This window comes from Sturnira hondurensis, unplaced genomic scaffold (genome assembly GCF_014824575.4).
Source record: "Sturnira hondurensis isolate 20B ecotype Veracruz unplaced genomic scaffold, ASM1482457v3 Scaffold0001074, whole genome shotgun sequence".
In the NCBI taxonomy this organism is placed as follows: domain Eukaryota; kingdom Metazoa; phylum Chordata; class Mammalia; order Chiroptera; family Phyllostomidae; genus Sturnira; species Sturnira hondurensis.
Window position 1 is genome coordinate 4,234,439 of NW_028073705.1, and position 27,330 is coordinate 4,261,768.

At 40.7% G+C, this 27,330-nt stretch overlaps 1 protein-coding gene across 1 annotated transcript; it reads left to right on the top strand.

Annotated features, from left to right (window-relative positions):
* Positions 1 to 3,466: 3,466 nt before the first annotated feature.
* On the top strand, positions 3,467 to 26,985 carry OLFM4 (olfactomedin 4). The gene is made up of 5 exons (XM_037060594.1): positions 3,467 to 3,756; positions 8,515 to 8,664; positions 15,105 to 15,317; positions 18,113 to 18,272; positions 25,150 to 26,985. The coding sequence occupies exons 1-5, from the start codon at positions 3,487 to 3,489 to the stop codon at positions 25,953 to 25,955; spliced, it is 1,599 nt and encodes a 532-aa protein (XP_036916489.1). The 5' UTR covers positions 3,467 to 3,486; the 3' UTR covers positions 25,956 to 26,985.
* Positions 26,986 to 27,330: the final 345 nt, after the last annotated feature.

The following is a 27,330-nucleotide window of genomic DNA, read 5'->3' on the forward strand; positions in this document are numbered from 1 at the left end:
TGCCCAGCACTGATCTCAGTGCTGGAGATTCAAAACCACTGAGGCCTTTGTCTCCATGCTCCATAAATTCACTACTTGGAGAATTCTCATAGCACCTCATCTGGATTGGGCCACCGTAGTCTACTCAGTCATGCTTCAATATTCATGCACCTGGTGTTGTGTTCAATGTGTTGTTTGTATTTCTAGGATAGTGGCCTTCCTCCCTTGAGTAACTAGACATTTTTTTATTATAAAAATTATGCTTCCATTTTTGTTTCTTCATAACTGTTTGTAGAGCCTGACACTTTTCAGAGTTGGGCTCAATCTATATTGCTAACCTTCCTTCCAGGGTGCATGAACTGTGTCAGTTGATAGTTACTTTTACACACAATTACTGGAATGGTTAATAAGAGTGGTTTGGGGGACAGATTCAACAGATGCGAAAAGGATCACTCCAACACAGCCTCTGTGAGTTATTTGCAGACTAAATATGGCCTCTGTTGTCCTTTTATACACCAGATACCTTAAGACACTCTCTTCTGAAAATACCATAGTATGTTTGGTACTGGTTTCTAGTGACAGGGATTAAATGAAGGCCCTGTCTCTCTGGGTATCTCTTCTCTGTTGTTGCAACTGTTTAAGAAGTTCAGTGTCAGAGAATGCCCCTAGTAAAGTGCATAAATAGTGACTTTCTTTCAAGCCATCAGTGAAAAATGCTATTACTCAAGTGAATTTCAGTTACTCCCTTACTTTAGAAGGAACCCAATGTGGGAACAAATTTTTATAAATTATACTCTGTTTACTTTGTCATGTTGATAATTACCTCCTGTCTCTGAGGCTGTCAAATAACCAGGAGGCTCATTGTTTCTTAGGACAAAGGTATTTGCAGAGGAATTGATCAAACTGTTATCACTGATAATCTCATTACTGGGGCATCACCAATGCTATTGTGCATTTGAAGCTACCAAATAGATTAAAATTTTATTCTGAAAATGATGGAGGCATATAGGAACAAAGAAACTTATGAGCAGGGGATTGGAGGCTGGTTGTTATGTGGTCGGGGCACACTTGTGTTTGGGAGAATTGCTGCCTCATTCCTAAAGGAATGCAATCCCTCTTGCAATCCCTCTTGCAGAAGGGGTCTTCTAAAGGTAGTCATCCGTGTGTGTGTGGGATACCATTATTAATGAAGTGGGGTTTTTTTGACAAGGACACTGACATGTTCCTCGAAAAACAAAGGACAAGGAGAGCTCATTACAGCAACAGACATAGGCTACTAGCAAATGAGATGAAATTTTGCCCTTTGCTTTGCTGGGAATCAAGAGGAAGAGAGGGAACCGAGATGAGAGGGAGAAAAAAACTCTCCTCCCTATATCCATGTTCATAGCATTCCACTGCAGGATGACGGATGCAGTGTATCTATATTTCATTCTCACACATGCTTTGCCTGTCTTGGACTGGCTGTCCAAGTGGCTAGAACATTCAACCAAAAAGGACAAGCCTGAATTTCTTCCTATAGGGAAGAGTGAACTTCATAGTCACATCCTGCCCCAGAAGGCTCTGCCCAAGTGGAGCAAGTATGTTCCAAATATTGCATGGGATGTATGCTTGAAAGATGATTTGTAATTTATCTAAAATTCAAATTAGACTGGGCATCCCACATTTTCATTTGCTAAATCTGTTAACCCTACATAGGGCAGAATATGAGAGGTAGAGCCTTCAAAATACTATTCCTTTTATCTTATAAGAGCTAGCCATGGATCACCTGTCCTTGACCTCAGTGTTCACCACAGATTAACTTGGGAGAAGATATGTAGGTAGATCCTGTTTTTTCCAGAGAGCTTCAGGGAGAATGATTCTGTCTTTCCTGGGTTTATTCTAACTACCTCGAACCACCACACCCACCTGAAAATGGGTGTAAGATTGGCATAAGAAGACACCCTGTGTGGCTTGAAGGTGTGTGGAGGCAGCAATGACAGCCTGGATAGCTGGAGAGTGTGGATCTCAACACTGAGGAGACTGATCTAGGTGGGGTGTTTACTTGGTCCTCGGGTCAGGGGCAAAGTGGGGCACTTGACCAGGGATGTAGTCCCAGTGCACCTTGGGTACACCAAAAAGAGAGACTTGTTATTCTCTCTCCCCCTTTCCTCTCTATCTCTTCTCTCACTCTCTCATTCTTTCTCATATTCGTGCCTATTGTTTTCCTGAATAGTTTTCCTGAGTATCTGAATAGTTTTTCAATGATTCAAGACTGTTTCTCACATCAGTAGTATTTATTCTGGGAGTTTATGGAGCCCATCAGGGGAACGAGTCCTTCAAACCAGGTCTTCCAAATGCTCCAGTGGTGGTTGGGGGTGAAGTGGGGCAGGGACCTTCTTTGTCTGTTTTAAACGCAGCAACCTTGCACACAGAACCAAGCCTTAGAAAATTAAAAGCAAAACAACAACAAAAGAGCACAAAAGCCTAACATTTATATAACACTTCAAAACTTATGAGCACTCCCTATATAATATTTTACTTATTCTAACAATTTAGAAATTGTTATAACACTAGAGGGGCTAAAGGACTTGCAAAGGTCACAGAGTGACAGAACTGGTTTTTAATATTCAGGCCAATACCTTTCCTACTCTGCAGGGAGGAAGGCATGGGGCACAAGGGTGTGTGAAAAGTTGAAGAGCTGCAAATGGGGACTAAAGACCACCGCATCTCTCAGTTTGAGGATGAATAAGCATTGAGCTCTTAAACACCTGACCAGCTCACAGGAGAGTGTGGGACAATGGTGGAACACAGACAGAGTCTTCTGGAGAGAGAAGCTGCCCAACGTAAGCCTCCCTGTCTGGGTGTGGGCAGCCTCCTGTTTGGGTTCTTTCTCCTACCTGGTGCCCCCAGTGGTGAGTGCTTGAGGTACAGAGCCCTAACTGAATTTTCAGGGAGCAGAACATGGCTGTTCCCTCCTTCGGCATGAATTATTGAGGGAACTTTGTCTAGAGGCGGACACTGAAATGGGGAGAACCTGGGCAGTAACAACTAAAGAAGGAATCACACCCTGGGAACAAAGTCAGTTTTTAAATGGAGTTCCCTGCCTTTCTCTGGAGAGCAGAGCTCAGTGAAATGGGCCACTAGAAGTGGCTTCTGGGCAAAGGACACGGGTTTTCTTTCTCCTGGGACCTACCTCAAAACTCCGTCTCATCCACAAAGACTACTTTGATACAGTTTCCTTCAAGGAAGTAGCATGTTGGAAATGAGATATTAGGCTTGAAAAAGCACATTTGAATTAATATTTGGCAGGAGATAACCAGATCAAAGGGCAGCTGACAGAGTGGGGGGCTCAGTGATAAGGTGTGGAGGTGACTCAGGTTCCTGGGTGCCCTGACCATCTCAGGGTCATCACGTGCTCCCTGGTGACTTCCTCTTTCCCCACAAACTGGCATGGGGAAATCCCCACTGGGCACTATAAAAATGCCGTGGACTCTGGGCAGAAGCCAGCTGCTCCAGCCAAAGCACAAGATGAGGCCCTGGCTCGCCTTCCTTCAAGCCCTTGTTTTCCTCCTCAGCCCACCTGCAGGGGCTGAAGAGGATTCGGGGCTTCGGGGGACCTTGGCCTCTTACCCCAACCCCAGTGCCTCACCTCTCAGTAATTTCACCCCTAACTCCGTCTCTGGCTCTGGCTCTCGCTCTGGTTCCACATTCAGGGGAGCCGGCGGCAGCAGCTACGGATACGGTTGGAGCTCCGGATCTCATTCCAGCTCTGGATATCGTTCTGGCTCCAGGACCCAGGTAAGTAGGCCTCCAAGTCTGAGAGCTGCAGTCATCCCCTTCCTCTTGCTTTTTGGGGACCTGAATATAATTTCATGGATGGCTAGACCTGATCACTCTAAAAGATTTACGGCTATCTTTGTTAACTGTAGGTGCCAAGAAAATGAATTAAAACCTGGGTGAAATAATTAAATTGTTAGCAAGAGAGATGACATCTCAGTTCAGGAAACAATCTAAGCTTTACAGAGGCTCTCCAGCCTGGCTGCACTTTAGGATGGAGAGAGGTGTGGGAAGGGCACTCTAAAAGCAGAGATGCCCAGGTTTTGTCCTGGATGAGAGCTGTCCAGCAGAGACTCTGAAGATGGTGAAGGATAGCCCTGGAAGGAGTGAGAGCCACAGTGGTCTGGCTGGAGCTCTGACCATCTCCCCAAGCCTGTTTCGGGTGACAGAAGTAAGGGGAGGAGACATTGGTTTCCAGAAAAGTTCTATTACATATACGTATTTCCCTGGAGGAGTAATTGTTCTTTTTCAATCTTCTTTATAGGAAATTTTTAGAGCCATTTCCAGCTCAAAACAACAACACAAGTAGCAACAAACAAACAAATCAACAAAACCAGCCATGTGCTAGAGGCTGCGTTACTAGAACGTGTAGTGAGCCCAGTTCTTTGCAATGAGTCCTGTGGACCTACCTTAAGGGAATAGAAAAAGGCATGGAGACATGAGAGGTTAGGGAACAAGAAGAAGTTCCTCATTCTCTGCCCACATGAGCTCTGGGCCTTTCAGTAGGAGCTTTGCTCTGCAAAGCTTAGGCTTTCCATGCTAAGGGGTGACTTGGGGTGGAGGAGTCTTAAATCCTCCAGAAACTATCCCCCTGCATTTCTATGACCTTTACTCACAAGTCAGGTCTTACATGATCATGTCTGAATGGAAGGGCCAAAAGGAAGAGAGGAGGAAAAGGTTTTGTTTGTTGTTTTTACTACCAAGAATACATAGGCAATAAAAATGTGTTGATTAAAAATAGTTTAGATAGGACCCAGACAAAAATGTCATCAGTGGTGTTCATTGGGTGCCTAATAAATGCCAGGACTTTGTCAAGTACATAGTATGTATCATCTTACTTAACTCTAAGAGGTAGATAAAATTAATGATCCCATTGTAGAGATGTGAAAATCAAGGCTTAGAGAGATAAAGTCATTGACTTAAGGTCATTATAAGCTAGCAAGTTCCACAACTCAAAATGTCTGCCCATAGTCTTCTCCATCTCTCTCTCTGCAGCTTACTGTATTTTCAAGGCAGATAGATGAAAACTGCTTATTTCTAAAAGGAAACTGCTTTGGAAATCATGAATATGTCTAAAGTTTCTTTGTAGCCAGAACTGAGATGCATCATTTTATTTCATTTAAATGCACAATTTTCACAGAGACAATTAGACTTGTTAATATATTTTTTAAATGAGATAGCAACAATAATTTATTTTGAAACTTCATCACCAATCAGAAATCAGTATTTGAGTAAGATGATCAGTTAAAATAAATAGAAAATAAAATGTAGGTCAAGAAACAGAAATCCAAAATGCCTATTGTTCGATAAGGTGATAAATATTTAAAAGTAGATAAGAAATGGTAGTTAAATTGCCCTTGGAGGTTTCAGTCTCTTTCCTGGTTTATGTATCTTCCTCTGGTGAGTCAGTATTACAGCTCCAGCTTCTCTTCTACAGTAGGCTGTAGGGTGTCACTTCCACTGAAACCCAGTTTTCTAGGGCTGGCTGTCAGCTTGATGAGCTCTTTGGAAAGTGGTGGAAAACCCCTTTATAACTGTCATTGAGCAAGTTCCAAATGTATCATTTTCTGTACTTTGAAAATGTTGAGTACCATTATTTTATGCCTTGAATCTTCACAGGCACTTAGACTTGGCTGCTAATTAGAGCCAATTGCCACCTCAAATCACAAATGTGAGTTACACCTTCTGCTGTAGTGCTCAGAGGCTCTACATGCCTCAGATGCTGCTCCCCCCCATCATGAAAAGGCCATTCTCAGCATCCTCATTTCGCAGATGAGAAAATGCTCCATGCTTTGCTCCACACAGTAAGTAGCGGAGTCAGAAATGGAATGAGTCATGTATTTTTTGTCACCAGGCTAAGGGACTTGTTGAAAAAAAAATAGACAACTCTCATCATGAAAATGGGCCTGATTCACGGGGAGGAATCAGTTCTTATCTATCTCCCTACCACCTGAGCCTGGCACATTATAGACACCAGTAAATGTTAATTGAACACATGCCGAGTAAGTGAGCACCTACTAGAGTATGGTGTCTTGTGGGGCACACAGGGTCCTATTTGCCCTCCACAAGGGGAGTCACATACTTCCCAATAACCAAAGGGACAAGTGCTTGCCTTTGTCTTCCATTCCTCATGTTACACACACATGGAGTTTAAGCATTCACCACAGAGAGAGACCCATCACCATTAGCTTCATTGTCTTTGAATGTGAGGAGCAGAAATATCTCTAATGGGAGACACTGATCAAACTTATGGCCCATTTTGATGTCAGCTGAGCACGCTGGACTGATGATAAGCAGGATGGCAGCTGGGGAGTCCACAGCCCTGGGACAGAGATGTTCAATAGAAGCCATGGAATGACTGTCAGCAGGGCTCATAATGATTTGCTTGCCTTTCAGGTGAACTTCAGGACTAAAAGTTGTTAGCTAGTAGTTTCTAGTTGATTGTCTGAGACTGCTTGATGATCTCCAGTGTTCTCTGAGTTGACAGAGCTTTTCAGAGAACTTGAAGAATGGTCCAACCCTGCCTTGTGCAGCTAATTAACCTTCCCTTGTCAAAATGCAATGCAAGACCTTTTTTTGGCAGACACTTATTATAATAAGCTATTTCTTCAAAAGTCCATGATATATTGGCCCATCTGTAAAAACCTTGGCATACTTGAGTTGGAGCCTTTCTACCTTCAGAGGGAATGATAAGGCTGGTTCTAAGGGAAGCTGGCCTCTGTGACAGGTTCCCAGAGTGGCCTGTTCAGTCCTTATTCATGTACCCACCTCCTAGCCCTGGCATTCAGGGTAAAGCTGCTTACTCCTCCTCCTTACTCTTCAGCTCCTGCAGGTGTGGGTGTGATTGGTAAAGAAAACTGAAGCCATTGTCAGGAATTCATCTGGCATAGAGAGTTTGGGGTACAGATCTATATATATATCTGCTCATCTTAAAGAAGATGAGGTTAACTTAACAAACAATTTAGTTGCAAAAGCCAGAGATCACTGATGGAATAAATCTCGATTACAGAAGTATCTAGGTCCAGCTTGCTCAGAAATCAAGGAGGTCAGCAGACATTAAATGCACAGGACACACAACCTTAGCTGCAGCCAGCTGGCCTCCTCAGCTTTGTGGGGTGTAGCTTGAGTCTCTTTCAGACTCTGCAAACCATTGCTCTCCTCTTGTTGGTTTCAGACAGAGATACTTCCTGTCGATGTCCTACAAGTGAGTTTTGGGCTGGCTGTCAGATGAGACCCTTGAAAGGTACAGCCAGTCAGCTGCCAAGAGTTACTCTGTAAAGCAATAATAGTAATCAAAAAATGTTCATTGTGGTGGGATCCCCTTAGAGAAGTTAAAAGGGGGCAAAAGAGAAACAGGATATTTCAAACCTGTCATTTAAAGTATGCAGTTGCATTGAAGTGTGAGCATGAATATTTTAAAGAAACATTATGGGAGTAAAAGACAGAAAACTGTACTTGAACAATAATTAAATAAATTAAAAAAGAAACATTAAATATTTTAAAATAACTTTTCTGAAACTTAAATTTTTTTTTATCTTTGCCTGAGGACATGCTTAGAGAGAGGAGAGTAAGGAGAGAGAGGCAAGAAACATTGATATGAGAGAGAAACATCGATGGGTTCCCTCCCATATGCACACTGACCAGAGACAAACTACAACCTAGATGTGTGCCCTGACTGGGAATTGAACCTGTAACCTTTCAGTCTATGGGATGAGGCTGCAACCAAATGAGCCACACTGGCCAGGGTATAAGCTGAAAAACTTTTTAAAAATTTGCATAAAACCTTCAAACTCATACATTGTTCAGTTTTTAACAAATGGCTAGTTTGTTTCCATTTTGAAGGATGTTAATTATACAATTTCCTTGGTAAGGACAGGATGTGAATTTGCATTGTATATTTGCACTGTAACCCATATCCTTGATGTTTTTCTCATTCCAATGGGGATGAATTGGGTTGGGGTTTGGGTAAAGTGAGGAAAAGAAAATAAGTAAGTAGAAAAAAAAGGACAGTAGCATTTACTGATCACCTACCCTGTGCCAGGAACTTGGTTTACACTATGCAGTTAATCTGGAGGATAACCCTGCAAAATAGGTTATCTTTGACAGGTGGGGAAACTGGAACTTAAAAAGGGTTCATGTTCAGTAAGTGGTAGACTTGGAATTTAAAGTTAGACTCTCATCTGTTCTTTATTTTCCTTTCCTTCCATGGGTACGGTAATAATTTCTTTTAATCCTCCTCAAGAAAGGCATTATCTTTTAGTTAAAGGTGGCTGACACAGTGGTTTAGCTAAACAGGTGAAGATGTGGCTAAAATTCTAAGAGTATTTACTGCCCGTGAAACATGGTGGTTTTAGCTAGTTCCTATGATTCTATTCATTTGTGCATTGGATTCCACTTGCCTCTAAGCACTCTTTTGACAAGCCAATTTCTGTCACCCCAGTTGCCAAAAAGCTCATTTCTCCAACTTGTTACTGATGTTGAACTTATTTTTATTTACAGTCCTCCAATTTCACTGGCTCCCAGGATGCCCATGGGACCTGCCTCTGCTCCGTGGCCCTGCCAGACACTGCCTTTCCAGTGGAGAGGGTGGAACGCTTGGAAAGCACGGCTCTCATTCTCTCCCAGAAGTTTGAGAGAGAGCTTTCTAAAGTAAGCAATTTTCCCTTTTCAGACACTATCTCAATAAGAATGAACAAAACACTTTACAAATTAATTTATTGGGATAACATTGGTTAATAATATCTTGTAATTTTCAGGTGCACATTATAATTCAACATCTGTGTACTCTATTGTGTGCTTACTACCCAAAGTCTAGTTTCCTTCATTTGACCCCCTTTAACCACCTCATTCCTTTCCTCTCTGAAACCACCATTAGGTTGTCTGTATGTCTGTGTTTGTTTTTGTTTGTTTCATTATTTCATTCAGGACTTTCTAAGCAGCTGTTCTTTACTAAATCAAAGACAGCACATTGGCATCCTATGGAGGCTTTAGTGTTTATTCCAGTACAGTAATGGAGTCCTTTCAAGCAGGAAAAATGGGGGCACAGGGAGAAAATGGCTGGAGATTATTCATGCTGTAGATAGATGCCCTTCAGCATGGTGGTGGTACTCATGCAGTTGGAAAGAAGACTTGAGCTCTCCCTGCAAACTCCAACTCTATAATTGTTTTTTTCTTTCTTTTGGTCTTCCCTCTAGCATTGCTTTCTTTTCTCTCCTCTTTCATCTTTATGTCTTATTTTACATTCCTTCTCTTTTACTTTTTCTCCTATTCCTATTCATTTACTCCTCTTTTGTTCTTTATTTCTCCCCTTGCTTCAGTCTTTTCTCTTGTGCATCCTCTTAATCTTTCTTTCCCTTTCTTCTTAAGTTTTTAAAACTCCTTTTGGTTTTCTCTTGCGTTTGGAAGGCTCCTTCTCCTTCTCTTCCTGTTTCTTCTCCTCCTCTACTCCCCCAAATCTTCTGCCTATTATCCCTCTTCTTTCCTTCCTTTTTTTCTTTCTCTTCCTCTTATTTCCTCTTTTCAATTTACTTTCTTTTCCCTAGCCACTGTCTTTTTTGGGTGATTATCATCTATTGTCTCGTGGGAACATTACTTAGACATGTCCAGCATTAGATCAAAACTGAAGGCTTCTCTGGGACTTTGAATCAAAACTAATAGGTCACTCAGCCTTGGCAAATAAAGACCTTGACTCAACCCCCCTGATGAACACTTTCCTCAAGAGGAGCAAGTTCTCCTACAGGGCTTGCCTTTCTCTGATCTGGCTGGAGCAAGGAGACTTTGCATTCCAGTTTGACCCTTTCTACCTTTTAAGCCAAGTTAAAAATCAGTTTGAAAGGCTCCTATTTTCTGCAGAGGTGGAGTTCATGCTAGGCTATAATCACATTATACATTATTTAATAACACTCTATTAATTTTCAGGGAGCACTGGCCTTCCTATAAGATTCAAAGTAAGTTTTCCCGAAATATTTAAGTTTAGCTACCACAATGTCCAGCATAGTTATCTTTAAAAAAATTTTGGTGAGGCTGACACTCTGCTTTCAACCTGAATTGGTAGATAAATATTCTAAATTTAAATGAGTGTCCAGGAAAATGTGTTTGACTACTTTTGGAATCTGGCTTTTTAAGAAATAAATGTCCTTGAATTAATCAGCAGAAAAGGCACAGCACTAAATTATAAATTCCAATCATTAATATTCATAGCCTTATTCCAGCATAATCAAGTGCAGATAAGAAGTTATGCATAAAAACATAACAAGTGAAGTATAATCCTAGGTAAAGATCTTTTCAGTTGGAGTCACTGCTTTGAAATGGTGCAGGCTACTGATTTGCATGTCTTTTCTGCTGGCAGCGGTGTGAAGGGCAGCGTGAAACCCCATGCTGCTTCGGGGAGAGCCTGTATCTTGCCAGGTTTGTGAGTGTGGGGTGTTTAATTCCAGTTCCATGAGTTGGGCAGGTGGTATCTGCCTTGCTAAGAATTGGCAGGGAAGAAGTGCGGAGTAGGTGGAAAAAATTTTGGTTGTGAAAATGTGAGTGGCTGGTCCTAAAAAAACCTGGTGATTGGGGCCTGGGAAAGGAATAGTCCTGACTGTTGAAATTTGCATAATAGATCGGTGTGACAGGGGATAATAACAATAACAGTAACACGTTATGTTTGTGCTTTTCTAAATGCTTCCATTTCTATTCTTCTTTCAAAGCAGATATGTTTGCCTTCTCCTTCTAATTTTAGGGATAGAAAAACTGAAGTTCATAAAGGTAAAGAGACATAAATGTTAAATGTCACTCCTCTCTGGGCAGGTTAGGAATTTGGGTCTTCAGAATTAACCCCGGCTCTCTTTTCTCTCAGCCATACTGACACCATCCTCCAGTGCAGACCCCAGAGGAGAGGCTCTGGGTCACTAATGACTTCAAATCTAAAGTTATCTCTTCAGCTAAGAGCTTCTGAATTTCCAGGTGAATTATTATAGCTGTCTCTAGGTTGCCTTGGAAATCACCGTTTATCTAGAGGCCCCGGGGGAATGCCCATTTGGGCAGGCCAGTAGAAAGGGTTTGACTGCCTTACGTTAATTCACTACCTGCCAGTACACGGAGAAGACTTATGTCTCTGTCTGAGATGCTGAAAGCATTTTACACTTTTCTGTTGTTTATAATATGTCCTCTTGTGACTATTCTTCAGAAGGGGATGACAAAATAGGCAGCTCAGGATTTTATTTTCTCTGGAAGGTTATGGTCTTTGGGGCAAGTTATTTAATATCAAGCATTTGCTAATATATTCTCATGCATGAGAAGATTGAGGCAGCCTGTGAGACATTTAGGTAGCCCGTAAACAAGCAACATTGATGGAACAATGTTTTATGCAGTAAAATATAATAAATTAAAGGTCAGGTTGAAAAAAACCGAAATACTGTTTCTCTAACAATTGCTGTAACTTACATGGTACCCATTATACTAGGCACTAATGTCTATTATCTTTAGTCTTCACAATAATCTTTAAGCTTGATACCATTACCCCCAATTTATAGCAGGAAGCTAAGTTTTAGAGAAAGTTAAGTGCGCAAATGCCCACTAAGTACTGGTCAGTTACAGTTTAGGTAGGTGTAGCTCCAAAGTGCTTCATATGTCATGATGGTCAATTCAAGATGATCTAATACTGTTGCATTTATTTTTGATGATATATTAAAATGAGTATGCTGCAAAGTACATTTACTTATTTCAAATAATCTGGCCATAGTTGCAATCACAGATTTTGGGGGGAATTGGGAGAAACATGAGCCAGACTAATTCTTTAGCTTAATAGCCCGCTGTATTGTACCGTATTTATTGCAGGACCACATTTATTGTGCAGAACAACACAAACGTTCCACAAAAAAGAAACTAAACAAACTTTGATTCTTAGAACGCATCAGTGACATATATGTGTGCAGCAAATATAAGCACGGAAGCTCTGAATGTAAGGCTGTCAATTGAAGGCAAGCAGAGATAAATCTTTAAAGCTCAACTTGTAGTGATGAGGAGCCTTGGGTAGAGATGTTGACACAAGGATGTGCCGCCTTAGGGCTATACCCATATTCTCACTATGCATTCAAGGGCAAGTTGGGTTGCCTCTGCTAAGACTGCAGCCTCGAGAGCAGGGGTGTCTAACTCGTTTTCACCAGGGGCCACATTAGCCTTGCGGTTGCCTTCAAAGGGCCAAATATAATTTTAGGACTGTATAAATGTAACTATTGCTTAACAGTTTATCGAGAGTTCAGTGCTGCTGCTGGGTAAAAACATGATGCCAGGCCAGATAAAACAAGGTGGAGGGCTGGATTCGGACCACGGGCCTTGTGTCTGCCACCTGTATTCTAGAGAGAGCTAGGATGCTCTCAGAATTTTCCATGCCATTTTAGCATTAAAGATCTGTACAATAAGCTTATATTAGTAAAGTTTACATTGTCAAGATTTTCTGGCTTATCCCCAAATTCTCCCGTTTTCCATAACTCCATGGATGATTCCAGGTCTCCCAAACATCACTGAGCTTTCCTTTAAATGTCAGCTGAAAGAACCTAAGCCTTTTCCCAAACAGATATTCAGAGACCTTTCCTTTCATGGCTGAACTAGTACAGGCATACCATGCATTCTCACAGGAAACAAACTCCAAGTTATGCCTTGGTTTTCAGTGAGAGCCACGTTTTATTTAGCAGGGATGACTTTTGAATCACTCATTTTTGTAGAGCAACAGCTGTGATCAATCTGCCACCAAAATGTTCCAGGAAGGCAGAGGGTGTTTCATTTATTACAGGAGGTGGCAAGGCTAAATTCCAACAAAAATATTCATTTTGTAAGCTTCTGTTTCTGCAATGAATTGGGACTTTATTATTATTATTAATTACTATTATATCAAAGGCAAGGTTATATGTCTGATTTTTTTTATTTTAGAAATTGAAATATGTTTGCCTTATATCTGTGTTTGCACTTTTGAGGGAGCTTGTTAGGTTTTATACATATGTATGTATACGATGTCTGTCTAGAAAAAGTCCAGCCATTTTAATATAACAAGAGTGGTTTGTGTGACACTGATGTAACCTGGCAGCCAAGGAGAGTGGACTGGCATGCACATGTGTGAACAATGACAACTTCACTGTACTAGTCAGTGGGGGTGGTAGATGCTGTCGAGTGAGCATGTGTACTGTATGGCTGTCACATGCAAAATGACTGAATGAGTAGAGCAATGAATCTGCATAAAATTTTGCATTAAGCTGGAACATTCCTCCACAGAAACTATTCAGATGATTCAGAAGGCCTCAGCTATGGGCAACTGGTGATTGGCAGCTTCATCATGACAATGTGCCCGCTCATACATTACAACTCATGCATGTTTTTTTTGTGAAACATTAAATCAGCCAAGTGACTTAGCTCCCCTACACCCCAGATTTGGCGCCCTGTTACTTCTGGCTTTTTCCAAAACCAAAATCACCTTTGAAAGGGATTTCAGACTGTCAATGAGATTCAGGAAAATATGATGGGGCAGCTGATCGCAGTTGGGAGAACTATGTGAGGTCCCAAGGTGCCTACTTAGAAGGGGACAGAGCCATCATTGTCCTCTATCCAATGTTTCTTATATCTTGTATCTTCTTCAGTAAATGTCTTTTTTTGTATTACATGGCTGGATACCCTCTGGACAGACTGTGTATACATATATATATATAATTTTTAACCTTCTTATCTGCCAAAATGTCACCAGCTTTATTATCCTCTGAGTGATGACACATCTGATGGCAGTGAGCATCAGTTGCCTGAGGAAATACATCATCAGTGCTAAGGGCTGCATTTTCAACTTTCATTAAAATCCTCTTTGCCTTAAGCTCTGGCCCTTCAGGATTGCGGTCTATGAGTCTACACTAATTTGCACGGTGGGGTTGAGTGGAAGGGCTAAAATGACAAAAGTTAAGGCTGCCTTCAGTAGTAGAAGGATTAGAAACCAACATCTGGCTCTGACTTCATCCAGGTATTGTGGATCAGCTACTTGACATTAACATAGTTTGGGGGAAACTATCACTTGTGTTCAAATGTAAAACAAGTAACTTTTAATGAGCAGGTCTTTTAAAAAGCCGTGGCATTTCTTTTAGAGATCAAACTCAGAAAGAACCACCAACTGTGTTTATTGAAATATCCATTTGGAGATTCCAATTACACAGTAAACCATCAAGGGAATTTTTGTAAGTATTTTAACTTACAAAAATTCATAAGTAATGATCGTAAGTAATGATCAGATATTCAAATGCATGCAACAAATGTGCAATTTAAAGGTCTGATTGCAATAATCAGTTCTTAGAATAAATATGGGTTCACTTAATGAAATGAACATTTCATAGTTGTACATACACTCACATATTGTGTAGTACCTTGGGTCTTTATGCCATTTTGTAAAAGGAAAAGGGTCTCAAAACTCATTGCATATGGTGAACAAGGAAAGAATTCTACTTAGTGTATTTGTCTTTCTTCTAGAAAGTATGTAGAGCAGTGGTTCTAAAGGGTGGAGGTGGTGGTGATTTTTGTCCCCAGGGAACATTAAGGAATCTCTGGGACATTTTTGGTTGTCATGCCTGGGGGGGTGGGGGGGTGGGGGGTGTTACTGGCATGTAGAGGCTAGGGATACTGCTAAACATCCTATAACACACAAGAAAACCTCCCACAAGAAAGAATGATCTAGCACCAAATATCAGTAGTGCTGAGGCTGAGAAACTCTGATGTACAGCATGTGCACTAATGGGAGGAGAGAAGGCAAGAGAATCTGATTCAGACCACTTTAGTCTGTAGAGGTAATATCTTTAAATACTAAATTAGAGGTGAAAATGTACTTGTAAGTGATGATGACTCTGAAGCAAAATTATTTTAGTTTATGCAAGTACAATGTCCATTCTCTCCCCACTGTAGTAATAAGTTCTTTTTAGTTTGTATTTGGCTAGGTTAAAATATATTGTGAAATATATTTTCGATCTATTTCTTAAAAAAATAATCGATAACAATCAAATTGCCCCCAAGGATGTGGTAGTGGAGAAAACTGTATGATATTACTCTGAGAACTGATGAGCTTTTTGACTTCCTTTCAGGTGAAGGAGTATGTCCAATTAATCAGTATCTATGAAAAGAAACTTTCAAACCTAACTGTCCGGGTAGAGATCATGGAAAAAGACACCATTTCTTATACTGAATTGGACTTTGAGCTCATCAGGCTAGAAGTGAAGGAGATGAAGAAACTGATCGTCCAGCTGAAGGGCAGTTTTGTTGGAAGCTCAGATATTGTTGACCAGCTGGAAGTAGAGGTAAGAGGTGAACTTACTTCTCAACGTATTGATAATAAGTGTCTTCAGTTGTCAGTGTTAGTACAAGAATATATGAATCTCTCTCTTCTGACTTCTAAGTCTCTACCCTCTCATGACCGCATGAAATATCCCAGTGTTCTGCCAGAACTGGACACCTGTTTTTGACTAGAATGTTAAACACAATTGGAACATATTGACTGAGGAGCGGATCTCAGCTAATAATCAGGGTCTTGTCCCAGAACCAAATGGCCTTTAAATGTCTCTAGAAAGGAGATGATATGAACAACTTTATGGCCAAGTTAGGTCACGTGCCTTCTCTGTTCTGGATTTATCCTCATGGGATTAGAAAGCCACAATTTACCTCATTTTGGATTTACTAGGTCTGTTTCTCCTTTTGAATGATCACGTAATCTTTCTGAATGGTCCCTTTTGGAACTTCTCTCTACATACTAGCAAACCTTTTTTTGCCCCATTTTTTAAAATATATTTTGTTGATTATGCTATTACAGTTGTCCTATTTCCCCGCTTCACTCCCCTCCACACTGTACACCCCCTCCCACCCACATTCCCCATCTTTAGTTCATGTCCATGTGTCATACATATAAGTTCTTTGGCTTCTACATTTCCTATATTATTCTTATCCTCCCCCTGTCTATTTTCCACCTACCATCAATGTTACTTATTCTCTGTACCTTTCCCCTCTCTCTCCTCCTCCCACTCCCTTGTTGCTAACCCTCCATGTGATCTCTGTTTCTGTGGTTCTGTTCCTGTTCTAGTTGTTTGCTTAGTTTGTTTTTGTTTTTGTTTTAGGTATGGTTGTTAAAAATTGTGAGTTTTCTATTATTTTACTGTTCATATTTTTAATCTTTTTCTTAGATAAACCTCTTTAACATTTCATATAATAAGGGCTTGGTGATGATGAACTCCTTGAACTTGACCATATCTGAGAAGCACTTTATCTGTCCTTCCCTTCTAAATGAAAGCTTTGCTGGATAGAGCAATCTTGGATGTAGGTCCTTGCCTTTCATGAGTTGGAATACTTCTTTCCAGCCCCTTCTTGCCTGCAAGGCCTCTTTTGAGAAATCAGCTGACAGTCTGATGGGAACTCCTTTGTAGGTAACTGTCTCCTTATCTCTTGCTGCTTCTAGGATTTTCTCCTTATTTTTAATATTGGGTAATGTAATTATGATGTGCCTTGGTGTGTTCCTCCTTGGGTCCAACTTCTCTGGGACTTTCTGAGCTTCCTGGACTTCCTGCAAGTTTATTTCCTTTGCCAGATTGGGGAAGTTCTCCTTCACTATTTGTTCAAATAAATTTTCCACTTGTTGCTCTTCCTCTTCTCCTTCTGGCACCCCTATAATTGGGATGTTGGAATGTTTAAAGATGTCCTGGAGGTTCCTAAGCCTTTCCTCATTTTTTCAAATTTTTAAAAAAATTCTGTTCTGATTGGATGTTTCTTTCTTCCTTCTGGTCCGCAATGGATTTGAGTCCTAGTTTCCTTCCCTTCACTGTTGGTTCATTGTACATTTTCCTTTATTTCACTTAGCATAGCCTTCGTTTTTTCATCTAATTTACAATGAAATTCAATCAGTTTTGTGAGCATCCTCATTACCAGTGTTTTGAACTGTGCATCTGATAGGTTGGCTACCTCTTCATTGCTTAGTTGTATTTTTTTCTGGAGCTTTTATCTTTTCTTTCCTTTGGACCATTTTTTCTGTCTTAACACATCTGTTACATAGTGAGAGGTGGAGACTTAGATATTCACCAGGGGAAGTAACCCAAGTTCCTGGGTTGTGATGCTGTTTGTGAGGTAGGGGTCCAAGAGGGAACAATGGCACTTGCTTTGCTCTCTGCCAGATTTCAGTTACTTCTCCAGCTTCCCACCAGCAAATTGGGCCCTTCTGGTGCTATTTCCTATGTGGGTGACTTTGTTTACTCTCTAGAACCCTGTGGATCTCTCCAGTGAACTTTCTTGTGAGGCTGGGAGTTCCCGCTCCCCCTTTGTTTCGCCTAGTTTATCTGCACAAGAATGTGGGACCTCCTGGTCCGACAGCTGCTGCCTTGCTGCCTGTCCTCTCTGCCTGGCTGCCTGACTCCGCCCCTCCTACCAGTCTGGATGAATGTTTCTTCTTTAACTCCTTGGTGGTTGGACTTCCATACAGTTCCCTGTTCTGTCAGTTCTGGTTGTTTTTTGTTTTTAAATTGTCATTGTCCTCCTTTTGGTTGTGTGAGTAGGCACAGTGTGTCTACCTATGTTTCCATCTTGGCCAGAAGTCCTGGCAACCCTTTTTAAATGAGTTTTTTTTTTTTATTGCGTTTTAGGAAGCCTTTTAAACTCTGTAGATAAAGACCATGGCTGGGTAATTTATATCAATGAGAATTTACTAGCAGTCATGGGATGGGCTATAATTGAGAATTCTAGTTATATATTTTATAATTTAAGTTTTCTCTGTTCTTCACCATTCATTAGAAAATTAATTATGATACAACAGGAGTAAATATGAGTTTATTAGAAATGAACTTTAATGGACATTGTGGATGCTTAGACTGAGCCTGTGCTCTATTATTAAAGCTATTAAAATCTTTGCCATTTTCTTCTTGTCATACACATCTACCTGAGATCTGACAGGCATTCACGCTAAACCATAAAATGTATTCTTCCAAATGAAACCATTCAGAAGAATCTTGAATGTATTCTCTAGCAATGTTTCACTAAGGGACAAATTTAGCCCTGGAATGTTTATGAAAGAAATTGCACAATAATATAAAGTCACTCTGAATTTTTATCTCCTTAGATAAAGAATATGACTCTCCTGGTAGAGAAGCTTGAGACACTGGACAAAAACAATGTCCTTACTATTCGCCGAGAAATTGCGATTCTGAAGAAAAAGCTGAAGGAATGTGAGGCCTCTAAAGTCGAAAATGTCCCTGCTGCCCTACCTCGTCCCGTTCCAGGTAAACATGCCATATTTCTACCCCTTGAGCCAGGCCCCCAGAAGCCTAGGTTGGGGTGGGAAGGGATTCAGGATTGTAACCCTGAAACAAGAATGGGTGTTTTGCCGTTCTGAGTATACCCTTCCATCTTCTAAATCTCCTTCTCCAGTAGCTTTACAAACTATCACATTCTGGAGCTCACAGAGGAAAAGCACAGAGAGTTGATTAAAAACAAAATCCACGTGTTATACATATCCCCTTTGCATTTACTAACAGGACAAATATCCCTCTGGCGATGGAGCTGCTGTCAGGGACCTGGCGAAAGCCTCTAGAATCTGCATGGACTCCACACTGCCTGTGGATTGTGAGGGTTGATTGGCTCATTTATATGATGAGCTGGGATAATGACTTGAAGCTTCCTTTCCTTCTCTCTTACCCTCCTTCCCTCTGCCTCTTTATTTTTCCTCTGTGCTTTTTATTTTTCTCCTCTTACAAAATTTTTTAATCTCCACATGAGGATACGTTATTGATTTTAGAGAGAGGATGAAAGAGCAAGAAAGAGAGAGAACAAGGGAGAGAGAAAGAGAAACATCGATGTGAAAGAGAAACAATTATCATTTGCCTCCTGTACATACCCTGACCAGGAGTCAAACCTGCAGTCTTTTGGAGTACAAGATGATGCTCCAGTCAACTGAGCCACGCAGCCAGAGCTCCTTTGTGCTTTTCTTAAATGCATGCTGAGCATCCTGAAATTCCGTGAGGATTTAATGGGTGGTCTCACATGTCCTGTACTTGTGGGTGCCTCCTGTGGTCTCCTCTGGACTGAACTCCTGGAGGGGAGGAATGACATCACACTCTATAATGGATCCCCCTTGGGGTCTAGTATAGCACAGAGGTGGGTGCTCAGTAAGTACCTGGTGAATGCAAATGGAGGGAGTGGGGTGTAGAAGTCAGGAGCATGGCTTTGGGACCCCAAAGACCTGAGCTTCCCACCTATGTGGCCACAGTGAAAAGATCCTTAATCTCTTCACGTATAAAATGGGAGAATAATAGTGCTTGCCTTGCAGGGTTGCTGTGAGAGTAATGAAACAGGCTCGGGAGCTCAGCGCTTTTATGATCGGCACTTACACACTGGCAGTTGTTATTATTACTAACGAGGATAATTGAAGTGAAAACCTTGCTGCGAACAAAGGCAGTGCCAGGTCCTTGTGCGCTTCAGCACATCCCTCCAAGTGAACTAAAGCCAGCCTCTCAGCTGCGGCATTCAGCCCTGTCCCTCAGAGACGCCTTGTCACAGAGAAACAATCGCTACAGGTCGTGAGCATCTCAGCCTGAGTGTGCATTGTATCTTTTCATCACCTAGTCAGTGCTTGTTATTTTCATCAATTCCTATTGTCACAACCTGCTTCCTTTTAGGCCTTGCGTTTCTGGATCCTTGTCAGTGTAGCTGGCTTGTTTAAGGCTTTAATTACATACTGCCATAGTTATCAACCTTCTGGTCCTGTTCAGGGGTCTCTCCCTCCTTCTGCACTTGGGAATCTGTCATAGCCTGACATACCAGAGGAGGTTTAGGACAAAGGCCATGTTCTGTTCTTTGTAACAAAGTGAGGCTAAATTGGGTCTGGGATCAGCGGTGCCAACATGCGTTGTAAATGAGCACTTATCTTGCTGCGCCACCAAGGGCTCCCTGAAGGCAGGAGTTGAAGCAATGACAACCTCTGATAATGCCTGAGTGAGTCTTTCTTTCTTCCTTATTTAACCTCAGCAAGTCTCCCTCATGGAACAGATTTTTCCAGCAGTTTTCTATACATCTCTTAGAATAAGGACATTTTAGAGCAGAATGAACATTCAAGGCCATCTAGCTTAGACCCATCATTTCTCAGAGGGGGGGACTTAGATGGTGAAGATTCTGCTTTTCCTGTCACAGGGAGTGACAGACCTGTGGCTGGCATGCAAGGCCCCTCCCTTCCTGGTCTTCTCAGGACCTATAATGTCAGGTGCCAATAAAATTCACAGACAGTGGTGGGGGAGAAAGAACACTGCTTAGTATCTAAGGAGGAAAACAAGGGAGTCTGTTGGGTTATTTTTATTAGGATATTTTTTCCCTAGAACTTTTCCCTAGGTCCTTACACTTAGACTTTTGTCAGCCCAGCTGTGTTGTTTAAGTGAAGTGGACCAGATTTCTTCTCACTTTCCTAAAACCTTAGCTGTACCTGGATCCTGGCCAAGCCACTTGGCCCTCCTCCAGCTTTGTTCATATTATATTTATGATGTTTATATTAAACTGACTTTTTGTCATGTTTTAAAATCAATTTCTTTCACTTGCTCTCTTTCTGTTTAGGTTGGTTGACAATGCAGAATTGAAAAATCCCCAGGCACTACCAAGTTGTGAGCCTGTGGAGATTTTAATTAAAGTTCCTCACTATTATGGGACTTGAAAATCTGGCCTCTTTGCTTTTAGGACTGCAAAGTTGCATAGAACAAAAAAAGATGGCATGCATGCTTTAGCTATGAAGTAGTTCTGTGCTCTCTTGGACCCTTCCTTGCAGCTGTGGTTTGCTATCCCTGTGATCTTGATCTTTGCTATCCCTCTTGATCTTAGAACCAGGACATGTAGTAAAGGTTCAATAAAGTGCACTTAACACTTGGTTTATGCTGCAAATGCCATCTTTTTCTGCTTCATTTCCTAGAACTTCCTAATCAAAAATAATTGGCCTTCTGCTCATTAAGTTTTTTTCCCTGAAAACAACTGACTCTGTCTCTCCATGGTTTTCCCCTGAATCTAAATGACTGCATAGGCAAAATGTGATAGAAATGCTCAAGGGTTGAGCACCATGTTGCTTGGTAATGCTAGGCTCTGTGCTGACACATGTAAGTGCTCAGGAAATGGTGGTTGACCAGAGCATGGAAGATTTGGGGTGACCTGTCCAAATCCTAAGCTTAGGGAAGAGGAGAGTGTTGGGTAGCATATATCCAATTATTCACCGTCAATTTAGTCTTAATTATTTTATGATTACTACTGTTTTAATTGCCTAATACTCACAAGTCTATATTTCTCCTCTTGGCTCAAAGTTCACTTGCCTAGGTGAGAGAGCATATTGATAGATCTAAGATTAAGTTTCCTCTGCAGACATATAATGTTTGGCTTTAAAGAAAAATGCTAACCATGATATTAAAAAAAACCCAAGTTACAGTATTTTAAAATCTCATCATGTGGCTTCCCAGGATATTTTCAGAATGTCATGGCAATGTCTAATGAATTACATGGTGAAGAGATTGCCAACCAAAGCTACCATTGTGTAAAGATTCCTTGAATTATATTCTGTGAACACCAGGGTTTTCTAAAAATTTAGATATATAGTAGGGTGGAGGGCTGGTGTTTTGTCGGCATGAGTAAGTAAGCTGGGTTTGAGAGATTTGTTTAGTCTTTCATTTCTTTATTCTACAAACACTGTAGTACTGGGGTCACCAGGATGGGTGCAAAGCTACTATCCAGGAAGGGAGACAGTCACATGTACTTTCAATGGTAACATCATGTGAGTGTGTTGCTGCTAGTTACCATTTAGTGAGTTACATGTACTTACTTTCTTTGTGCTTTTCCTAATAGTCTTGCAGAGTAGGTATTATTATTATTTTTTGTAACATGAGGAAACTGAAGTTCAGAAGGTTAAATAACTTGCTCAAGGTTACACAGCTAGTAAGTATTGGAGTCAGGACTGAACTGGAATCTGTGTGGTAATATTTTCACTACACCAGGCTGCCTTGCATAGATGCTCTAACAGAGAGAGGTACATTTGCGATTCCTGGAGTGACAAGAAAGTTCCAACAACTCACCAACCTGATTAATACCAAGATATCTTTTCTTCCTTGCTTGCAAAGGAGCTAAAGTTGTACCTTTTCTCTCAGTTCTATGCTGTGTCCTCTTTCACCAGAAAATGCAAAATGATTAATTGTTTTTACTTGGGTCACGGTGGGGCAATGGGTTGTTATATCAGCGGCAGGGTAGAGTTTGGATGAGATATGTAAGGAGGGGGATGGAGTGTCTCTAACATACCCTTAAAATGAAGGAAGAGACTGGGAAGGGGTGTGAGATAAGGATGTATGGGAAGAAGCTTAGGGTGGATGTGTAGGTAGGGGTAGGGTTTGACACTGTGGCTGGGCTGGATGAGCACTGGACACCGGCTGTCAGTTTTAGTCTTGTTTCCAAGACTGTTTGCTGCCAGGAAGCAGGGAAATCTGCCATAGCTTTTCATTGCTATAGCCACATCTGTAGTATTGGCAGCAATGCTTAGGGTTTTTTTTTTTTTTTTTTGCCTGTATTCACTCCTTTTTTGACCAAAGCCAGCATCCTAAAAATGGCCCAAAGGAGCATTAAGTGAAGATAACAAAAAGAACAGGAGAATATTTAGGAATGGTTAGGAGGTGAGCAAAAGAGATTTAGGGTCATACAGTTTTAATATTTATACCAGGTACAACTTTAATTTCCTTGCCAACATGTAAAATGATAAGCCATTATTACTATTGGTGCTGCTAGTAGCAGTGATTTTAAGGAGAAGATTGTTTTGGTTCATTCATATCTAAGTATTTACACATCTAGGACAGAATAGTTTATTATCTTTAACCCCATGATAATGCTTGAGTTAGTTATATGCATCATAAATTTTCTTTAAATATTTTGTTGCTATTGGCTTGGGATATTTCCTTTTCAGGAAGGCAAGATTCAATTAAACAAACAGTTCCTAAGTCTTCTAACCTTCAAGAAAAAAGTGACTTTCTTTCATTTCCTCAGAGTGAAATGCAGTTGAGTAAATAAGTTCTTGGGAAGATATTTTAACTAGAAAATCTAGTTTGTAGCATATGGAAACTCGAACAGTTTTTGTTATCGTTAAAGTGAACACACTGCTAACTTTATTTTAATAATTCATGCATTGTTTCATAAACAAAAGCAAACAAGCATTCATCTGAGAGATCACTTTTAGGAGAAGAAATAATAATTTATAATTTTATTTATTATTTCTTTAGTGGGAGCAGTCTCTCGGCTGAACACATGTTGCTTTTTTATTTATGAAATGGTGCATGCATTATTAAAATAAACCCATGGCTGTGTTCTGCTTAATGATATGCAAAATTATTTGAGGTTGGGTACAGAATTGTTTCATTTTTCTACCTGTTGTATGGTTGGCTGGCTTTCCCACCAACTGCAGATTTATGAGAGCATTTAAGGAGCATGTATTTAATTCTGGGACCAAAAAGCACCAGCAGATTGGAAAAATAAAAGCAGAATTTCTAGTAATGGTTTCACCTCTGAGCAGTCCCTGAATGAGGCAGGGAGAGGGAGAGATATTTAGCAAGGAAGGAAATGGGTCAGAAACAGAGACTTGGAGGCAAGTTTTACACTCCTTGCCCTTCACAGTGCTAACCTTGCGCAGTTCTTTGGAGCTCTGCTTTTGGGTCCAGCTCACCACACATGCTCTCCATGGCTCCCTGATTCCCTCCAAGCATTTATTTTTGAGATGGGGAAGGGAGGGAGGAAAAGAGGGAGTGAAACATCAATGTATGATTGCCTCTAGCACACCCCATAGTGGGAATATGGCCTGCAACCCAGGTATGTATCCTGACTGGGAATCAAACTGGTGATGCTTTGGTTCGCAGGCCTACACTCAATCCACTGAGCTACACCAGCCAGGGCCCCCTCCAAGTATTTAAAGCCAGAGGCAGAGATTCAGATTCTGCTTTCTCCTCCTTCACCTGCTCTGCTCCAGGTAGCCAGATGAGGGAAAGTGACCTCAAATGTACTTGAAGTTGCATTTATTTGTTATTCAATAAACTGTTTCACCCATTTTAAGGGGATTATTAAGATCCTAGAAAATGTATATTCAACTCTTTGAATTATTAAAAAATAAAAAATTATTTTATTTTTTATAGTTCAGAAATGATTTTGGTTCATAGGCATTTTAGAGGAAATGCAATGGGAAGGGCCAGTTGTCCAGCCTGAGTCATTCACCCAAGTGTTAGAGGGGATGCAGATTTAGTGAGTCTGGTCCCACTTGATTGTACACATTGTGACAACAGTGTCAGAATGGGAATGATGAAGTACTTGCCTGTCATTCTGTGCTGCAGTAGAATACAGATTATAAACAGGAGGATCCACCTCATAACTCTGAAGCAAGATGATCACCAAGTGATCTATGTGATGGGCTATGCTTTGGGCACAGAGCAGGCAATGTTGCCTTAAAATAACTCCTATGGCTTCTCAAGGCTGAAGTCACACCATTATAGTACCATCTTTCTGTATCTTTAAAATCCATATTCAAAACTTCGTCTGTTAACATTAGCTTGGGGGAGCTCTGGCAAATGGTATGGATATGCACTTGGGGTCCCATGGGAGGGCAGAGTCGTGAAGGGAAAAGATAGTTGCACAGGAAAGTCTTCTCCTTCATCATGATTGATTCTCCCTGACCCTGGTGAGTGGCACTTTCTGGCTTTATGGAAGCAAGGTAAGATTCTGGAATGACCCTGCTGTTTTGAAATCTCTATAAGAAAAATGAAATGAAATACTGTTTGAGAAATGCTTCTTGATAGAAAAAATGTATTAAATTTACCAAATCCCCCTTTTCTGAATTTCAGCCACCCCTCTAACCTTGGTGGTTTAATTATCCTCATTTTCTAGACTCAGAGCCAATCCAGGGAAATGTAACGTTCTCTCTAGAGCTGACAGCCAATTTGCACTGAGACAGAAACCAAGAGAGGTTTTGGTTCTTCTCCATCAGAACCACTGTTGTCATTGAACCTTGATGAGAAAAATGTTTGTGGCTTCCTTCAGTTCTTAGGATATTAAACTGTTTGTTTTTTGTTCATTTTGTCTAAGAATGCTCTTTTTATTTTCTTGTTTGTTTAGGGAGCTGTGCTCATCGTGGTGTGGCGAACATCAGCAAACCTGCTGTAGTTCAGCTCAACTGGAGAGGGTTTGCCTTCAAGTATGGTGCCTGGGGTCGGGATTACTCTCCCCAGAACCCAGACAAAGGGCTGTATTGGGTGGCGCCTTTAAATACAGATGGGAAACTCTTGGAATATTACAGACTCTATAATACACTGGATGATCTACTGTTGTATTTAAATGCCCGAGAGTACCGGATTCTCTATGGTCAGGGTGGTGGTACAGTAGTTTACAAAAACAACATGTATGTCAACTGGTACAACTCCCGCACCATTGCCAAAGTTAACCTGACTACCAGCACAGCTGCTGTGACTCAAACTCTCCCTGACGCTGCCTATAATAATCGCTTTTCATATGCTAATGTTGATTGGCAAGATATTGACTTGGCTGTAGATGAGAATGGGTTGTGGGTGATTTATGCAACTGAAGCCAGCACTGGGAACATGGTGATCAGTAAACTCAATGACACCACACTGGCGGTGCTGAACACTTGGTATACCAAGCAGTATAAACCATCTGTGTCTAACGCCTTCATGGTATGTGGGGTTCTGTATGCCACCCGCACTCTGAACACCAGAACAGAAGAGATTTTCTACTACTATGACACGAACACAGGGAAAGAGGGCACACTAAACATTATAATGCACAAGATGCAGGAAACTGTGCAGAGCATTAATTATCACCCTTTTGACCAGAAACTTTATGTCTATAATGATGGCTACCTTCTGAATTATGATCTTGTCTTTGAGCAGGAGGAACCTCAGTAAACCGTTTAGGTGTTAGGGTGAGAGAGAAATAAAATGTTAGTTGAAAAAAAAAAGGTATTCTCCACTTTTTTAGAGACTTGCAGGGGGGATTAAGAGTATATTCACTTAGTACTAATATTTGGGAGCATAATTCTACCACACTAGAGACCTAAGATATTTTCCCTGATTTGATGAGTTTTCTTGAAAGCCGTCTGCCTCCTCAGATGCATTTCCCTAGTGAAATAAGGTCCTCCCAGGGTGTGATTGTCAGGGGTCTAGGGAGATTATGAATCCAAAGAAGCCTTCAGTGAGGTAACATCTGGACATTAAGAAACTTAAAGAGAACTCTGTATGGCTTCTGGGGATACTTTTTACAGGTAAGAGAGCTCAATGACCATTCTCCTTCACATAGCCTGACTAATTCTCCCACACCTGAATAAAACCTGGGCCCCAATTAGGCAGATTAATACCTGAAGTTCCTTGAAGAACAATATCTCTCACTTTGTTTTTTTTGCTAGCATCTGAAATGATGTTTTGTACAGAGCAGATAAGTAAATTTAGTGTGTTTGTATTTTATCTGTAAAATGTACTGAGTTTTTTGGAGAAGGCCCCTTTTATATATTAAACTGTACATTGAAAATCAACCCCATATGGATCTGGAAATGAGGCACTCACTGGATTATTTTTTCCCCATTGTCTACTTATATAAGAATCAGTAGAACCCTCCTATTTTACTACTTTATCCCAAGGAAGCTTAGAAGATTGGAAACAGATTTACCAACCAATTTTCCCTACCTTATTCCTACCTACTGCTTTTTATACAAATTAGCCAGTTTTTCTATGGAACAGATATAAAATAAAGTTACTTTTTTTCTCATCATGAACTTTTACTTACATGACTCTGAGACTATAACAAAAATCAGAGGGCAGTGATAAAATGACAGCATTTCTTGTTATATAACAGAGCCCTTGCAGCATTTGTGACTTGTGTGAGGTCATGCAGTTATTTCATGCAATTTTTGTCTTTGTTTAAGATTGAAACTTGTAATAAGATAAAATAAAATAAAATAAAATAAAATAATAAAATAAAAAATTTTAAGGGAGAAATGTAGAAAACCTGCAGCAGGTACTTCGTAAATCAATGCAGTTTGAACAGCTTGTAGGTGTACGTGCTTCTGTGCTTTTGAAGGCTTTATCATTTGGTCTTGGTCTATTTTCCTTTAATGCTCTTGAATACTGTTCTATAGAGTTGGCTCCTTCAATGCTGTACTCTTCCCCTTTTAATAAATGATTAAGATGTGCTTTGAAAATTTTGTTGTCTGTTGTCTTATTTACTTTTTAAAAATATTTTATTTATTTATTTTTAGAGAGAGGGGAAGGGAGGGAGAAAGAGAGA

Bases quoted from the DNA above. Each gene is read 5' to 3' on its own strand.
- OLFM4 (XM_037060594.1), top strand. From the start codon at position 3,487: ATGAGGCCCTGGCTCGCCTTCCTTCAAGCCCTTGTTTTCCTCCTCAGC. The intron at 3,757-8,514 runs GTAAGTAGGCCT...TTTTATTTACAG, and splicing joins GTTCTGGCTCCAGGACCCAG to TCCTCCAATTTCACTGGCTC. The intron at 8,665-15,104 runs GTAAGCAATTTT...ACTTCCTTTCAG, and splicing joins TTGAGAGAGAGCTTTCTAAA to GTGAAGGAGTATGTCCAATT.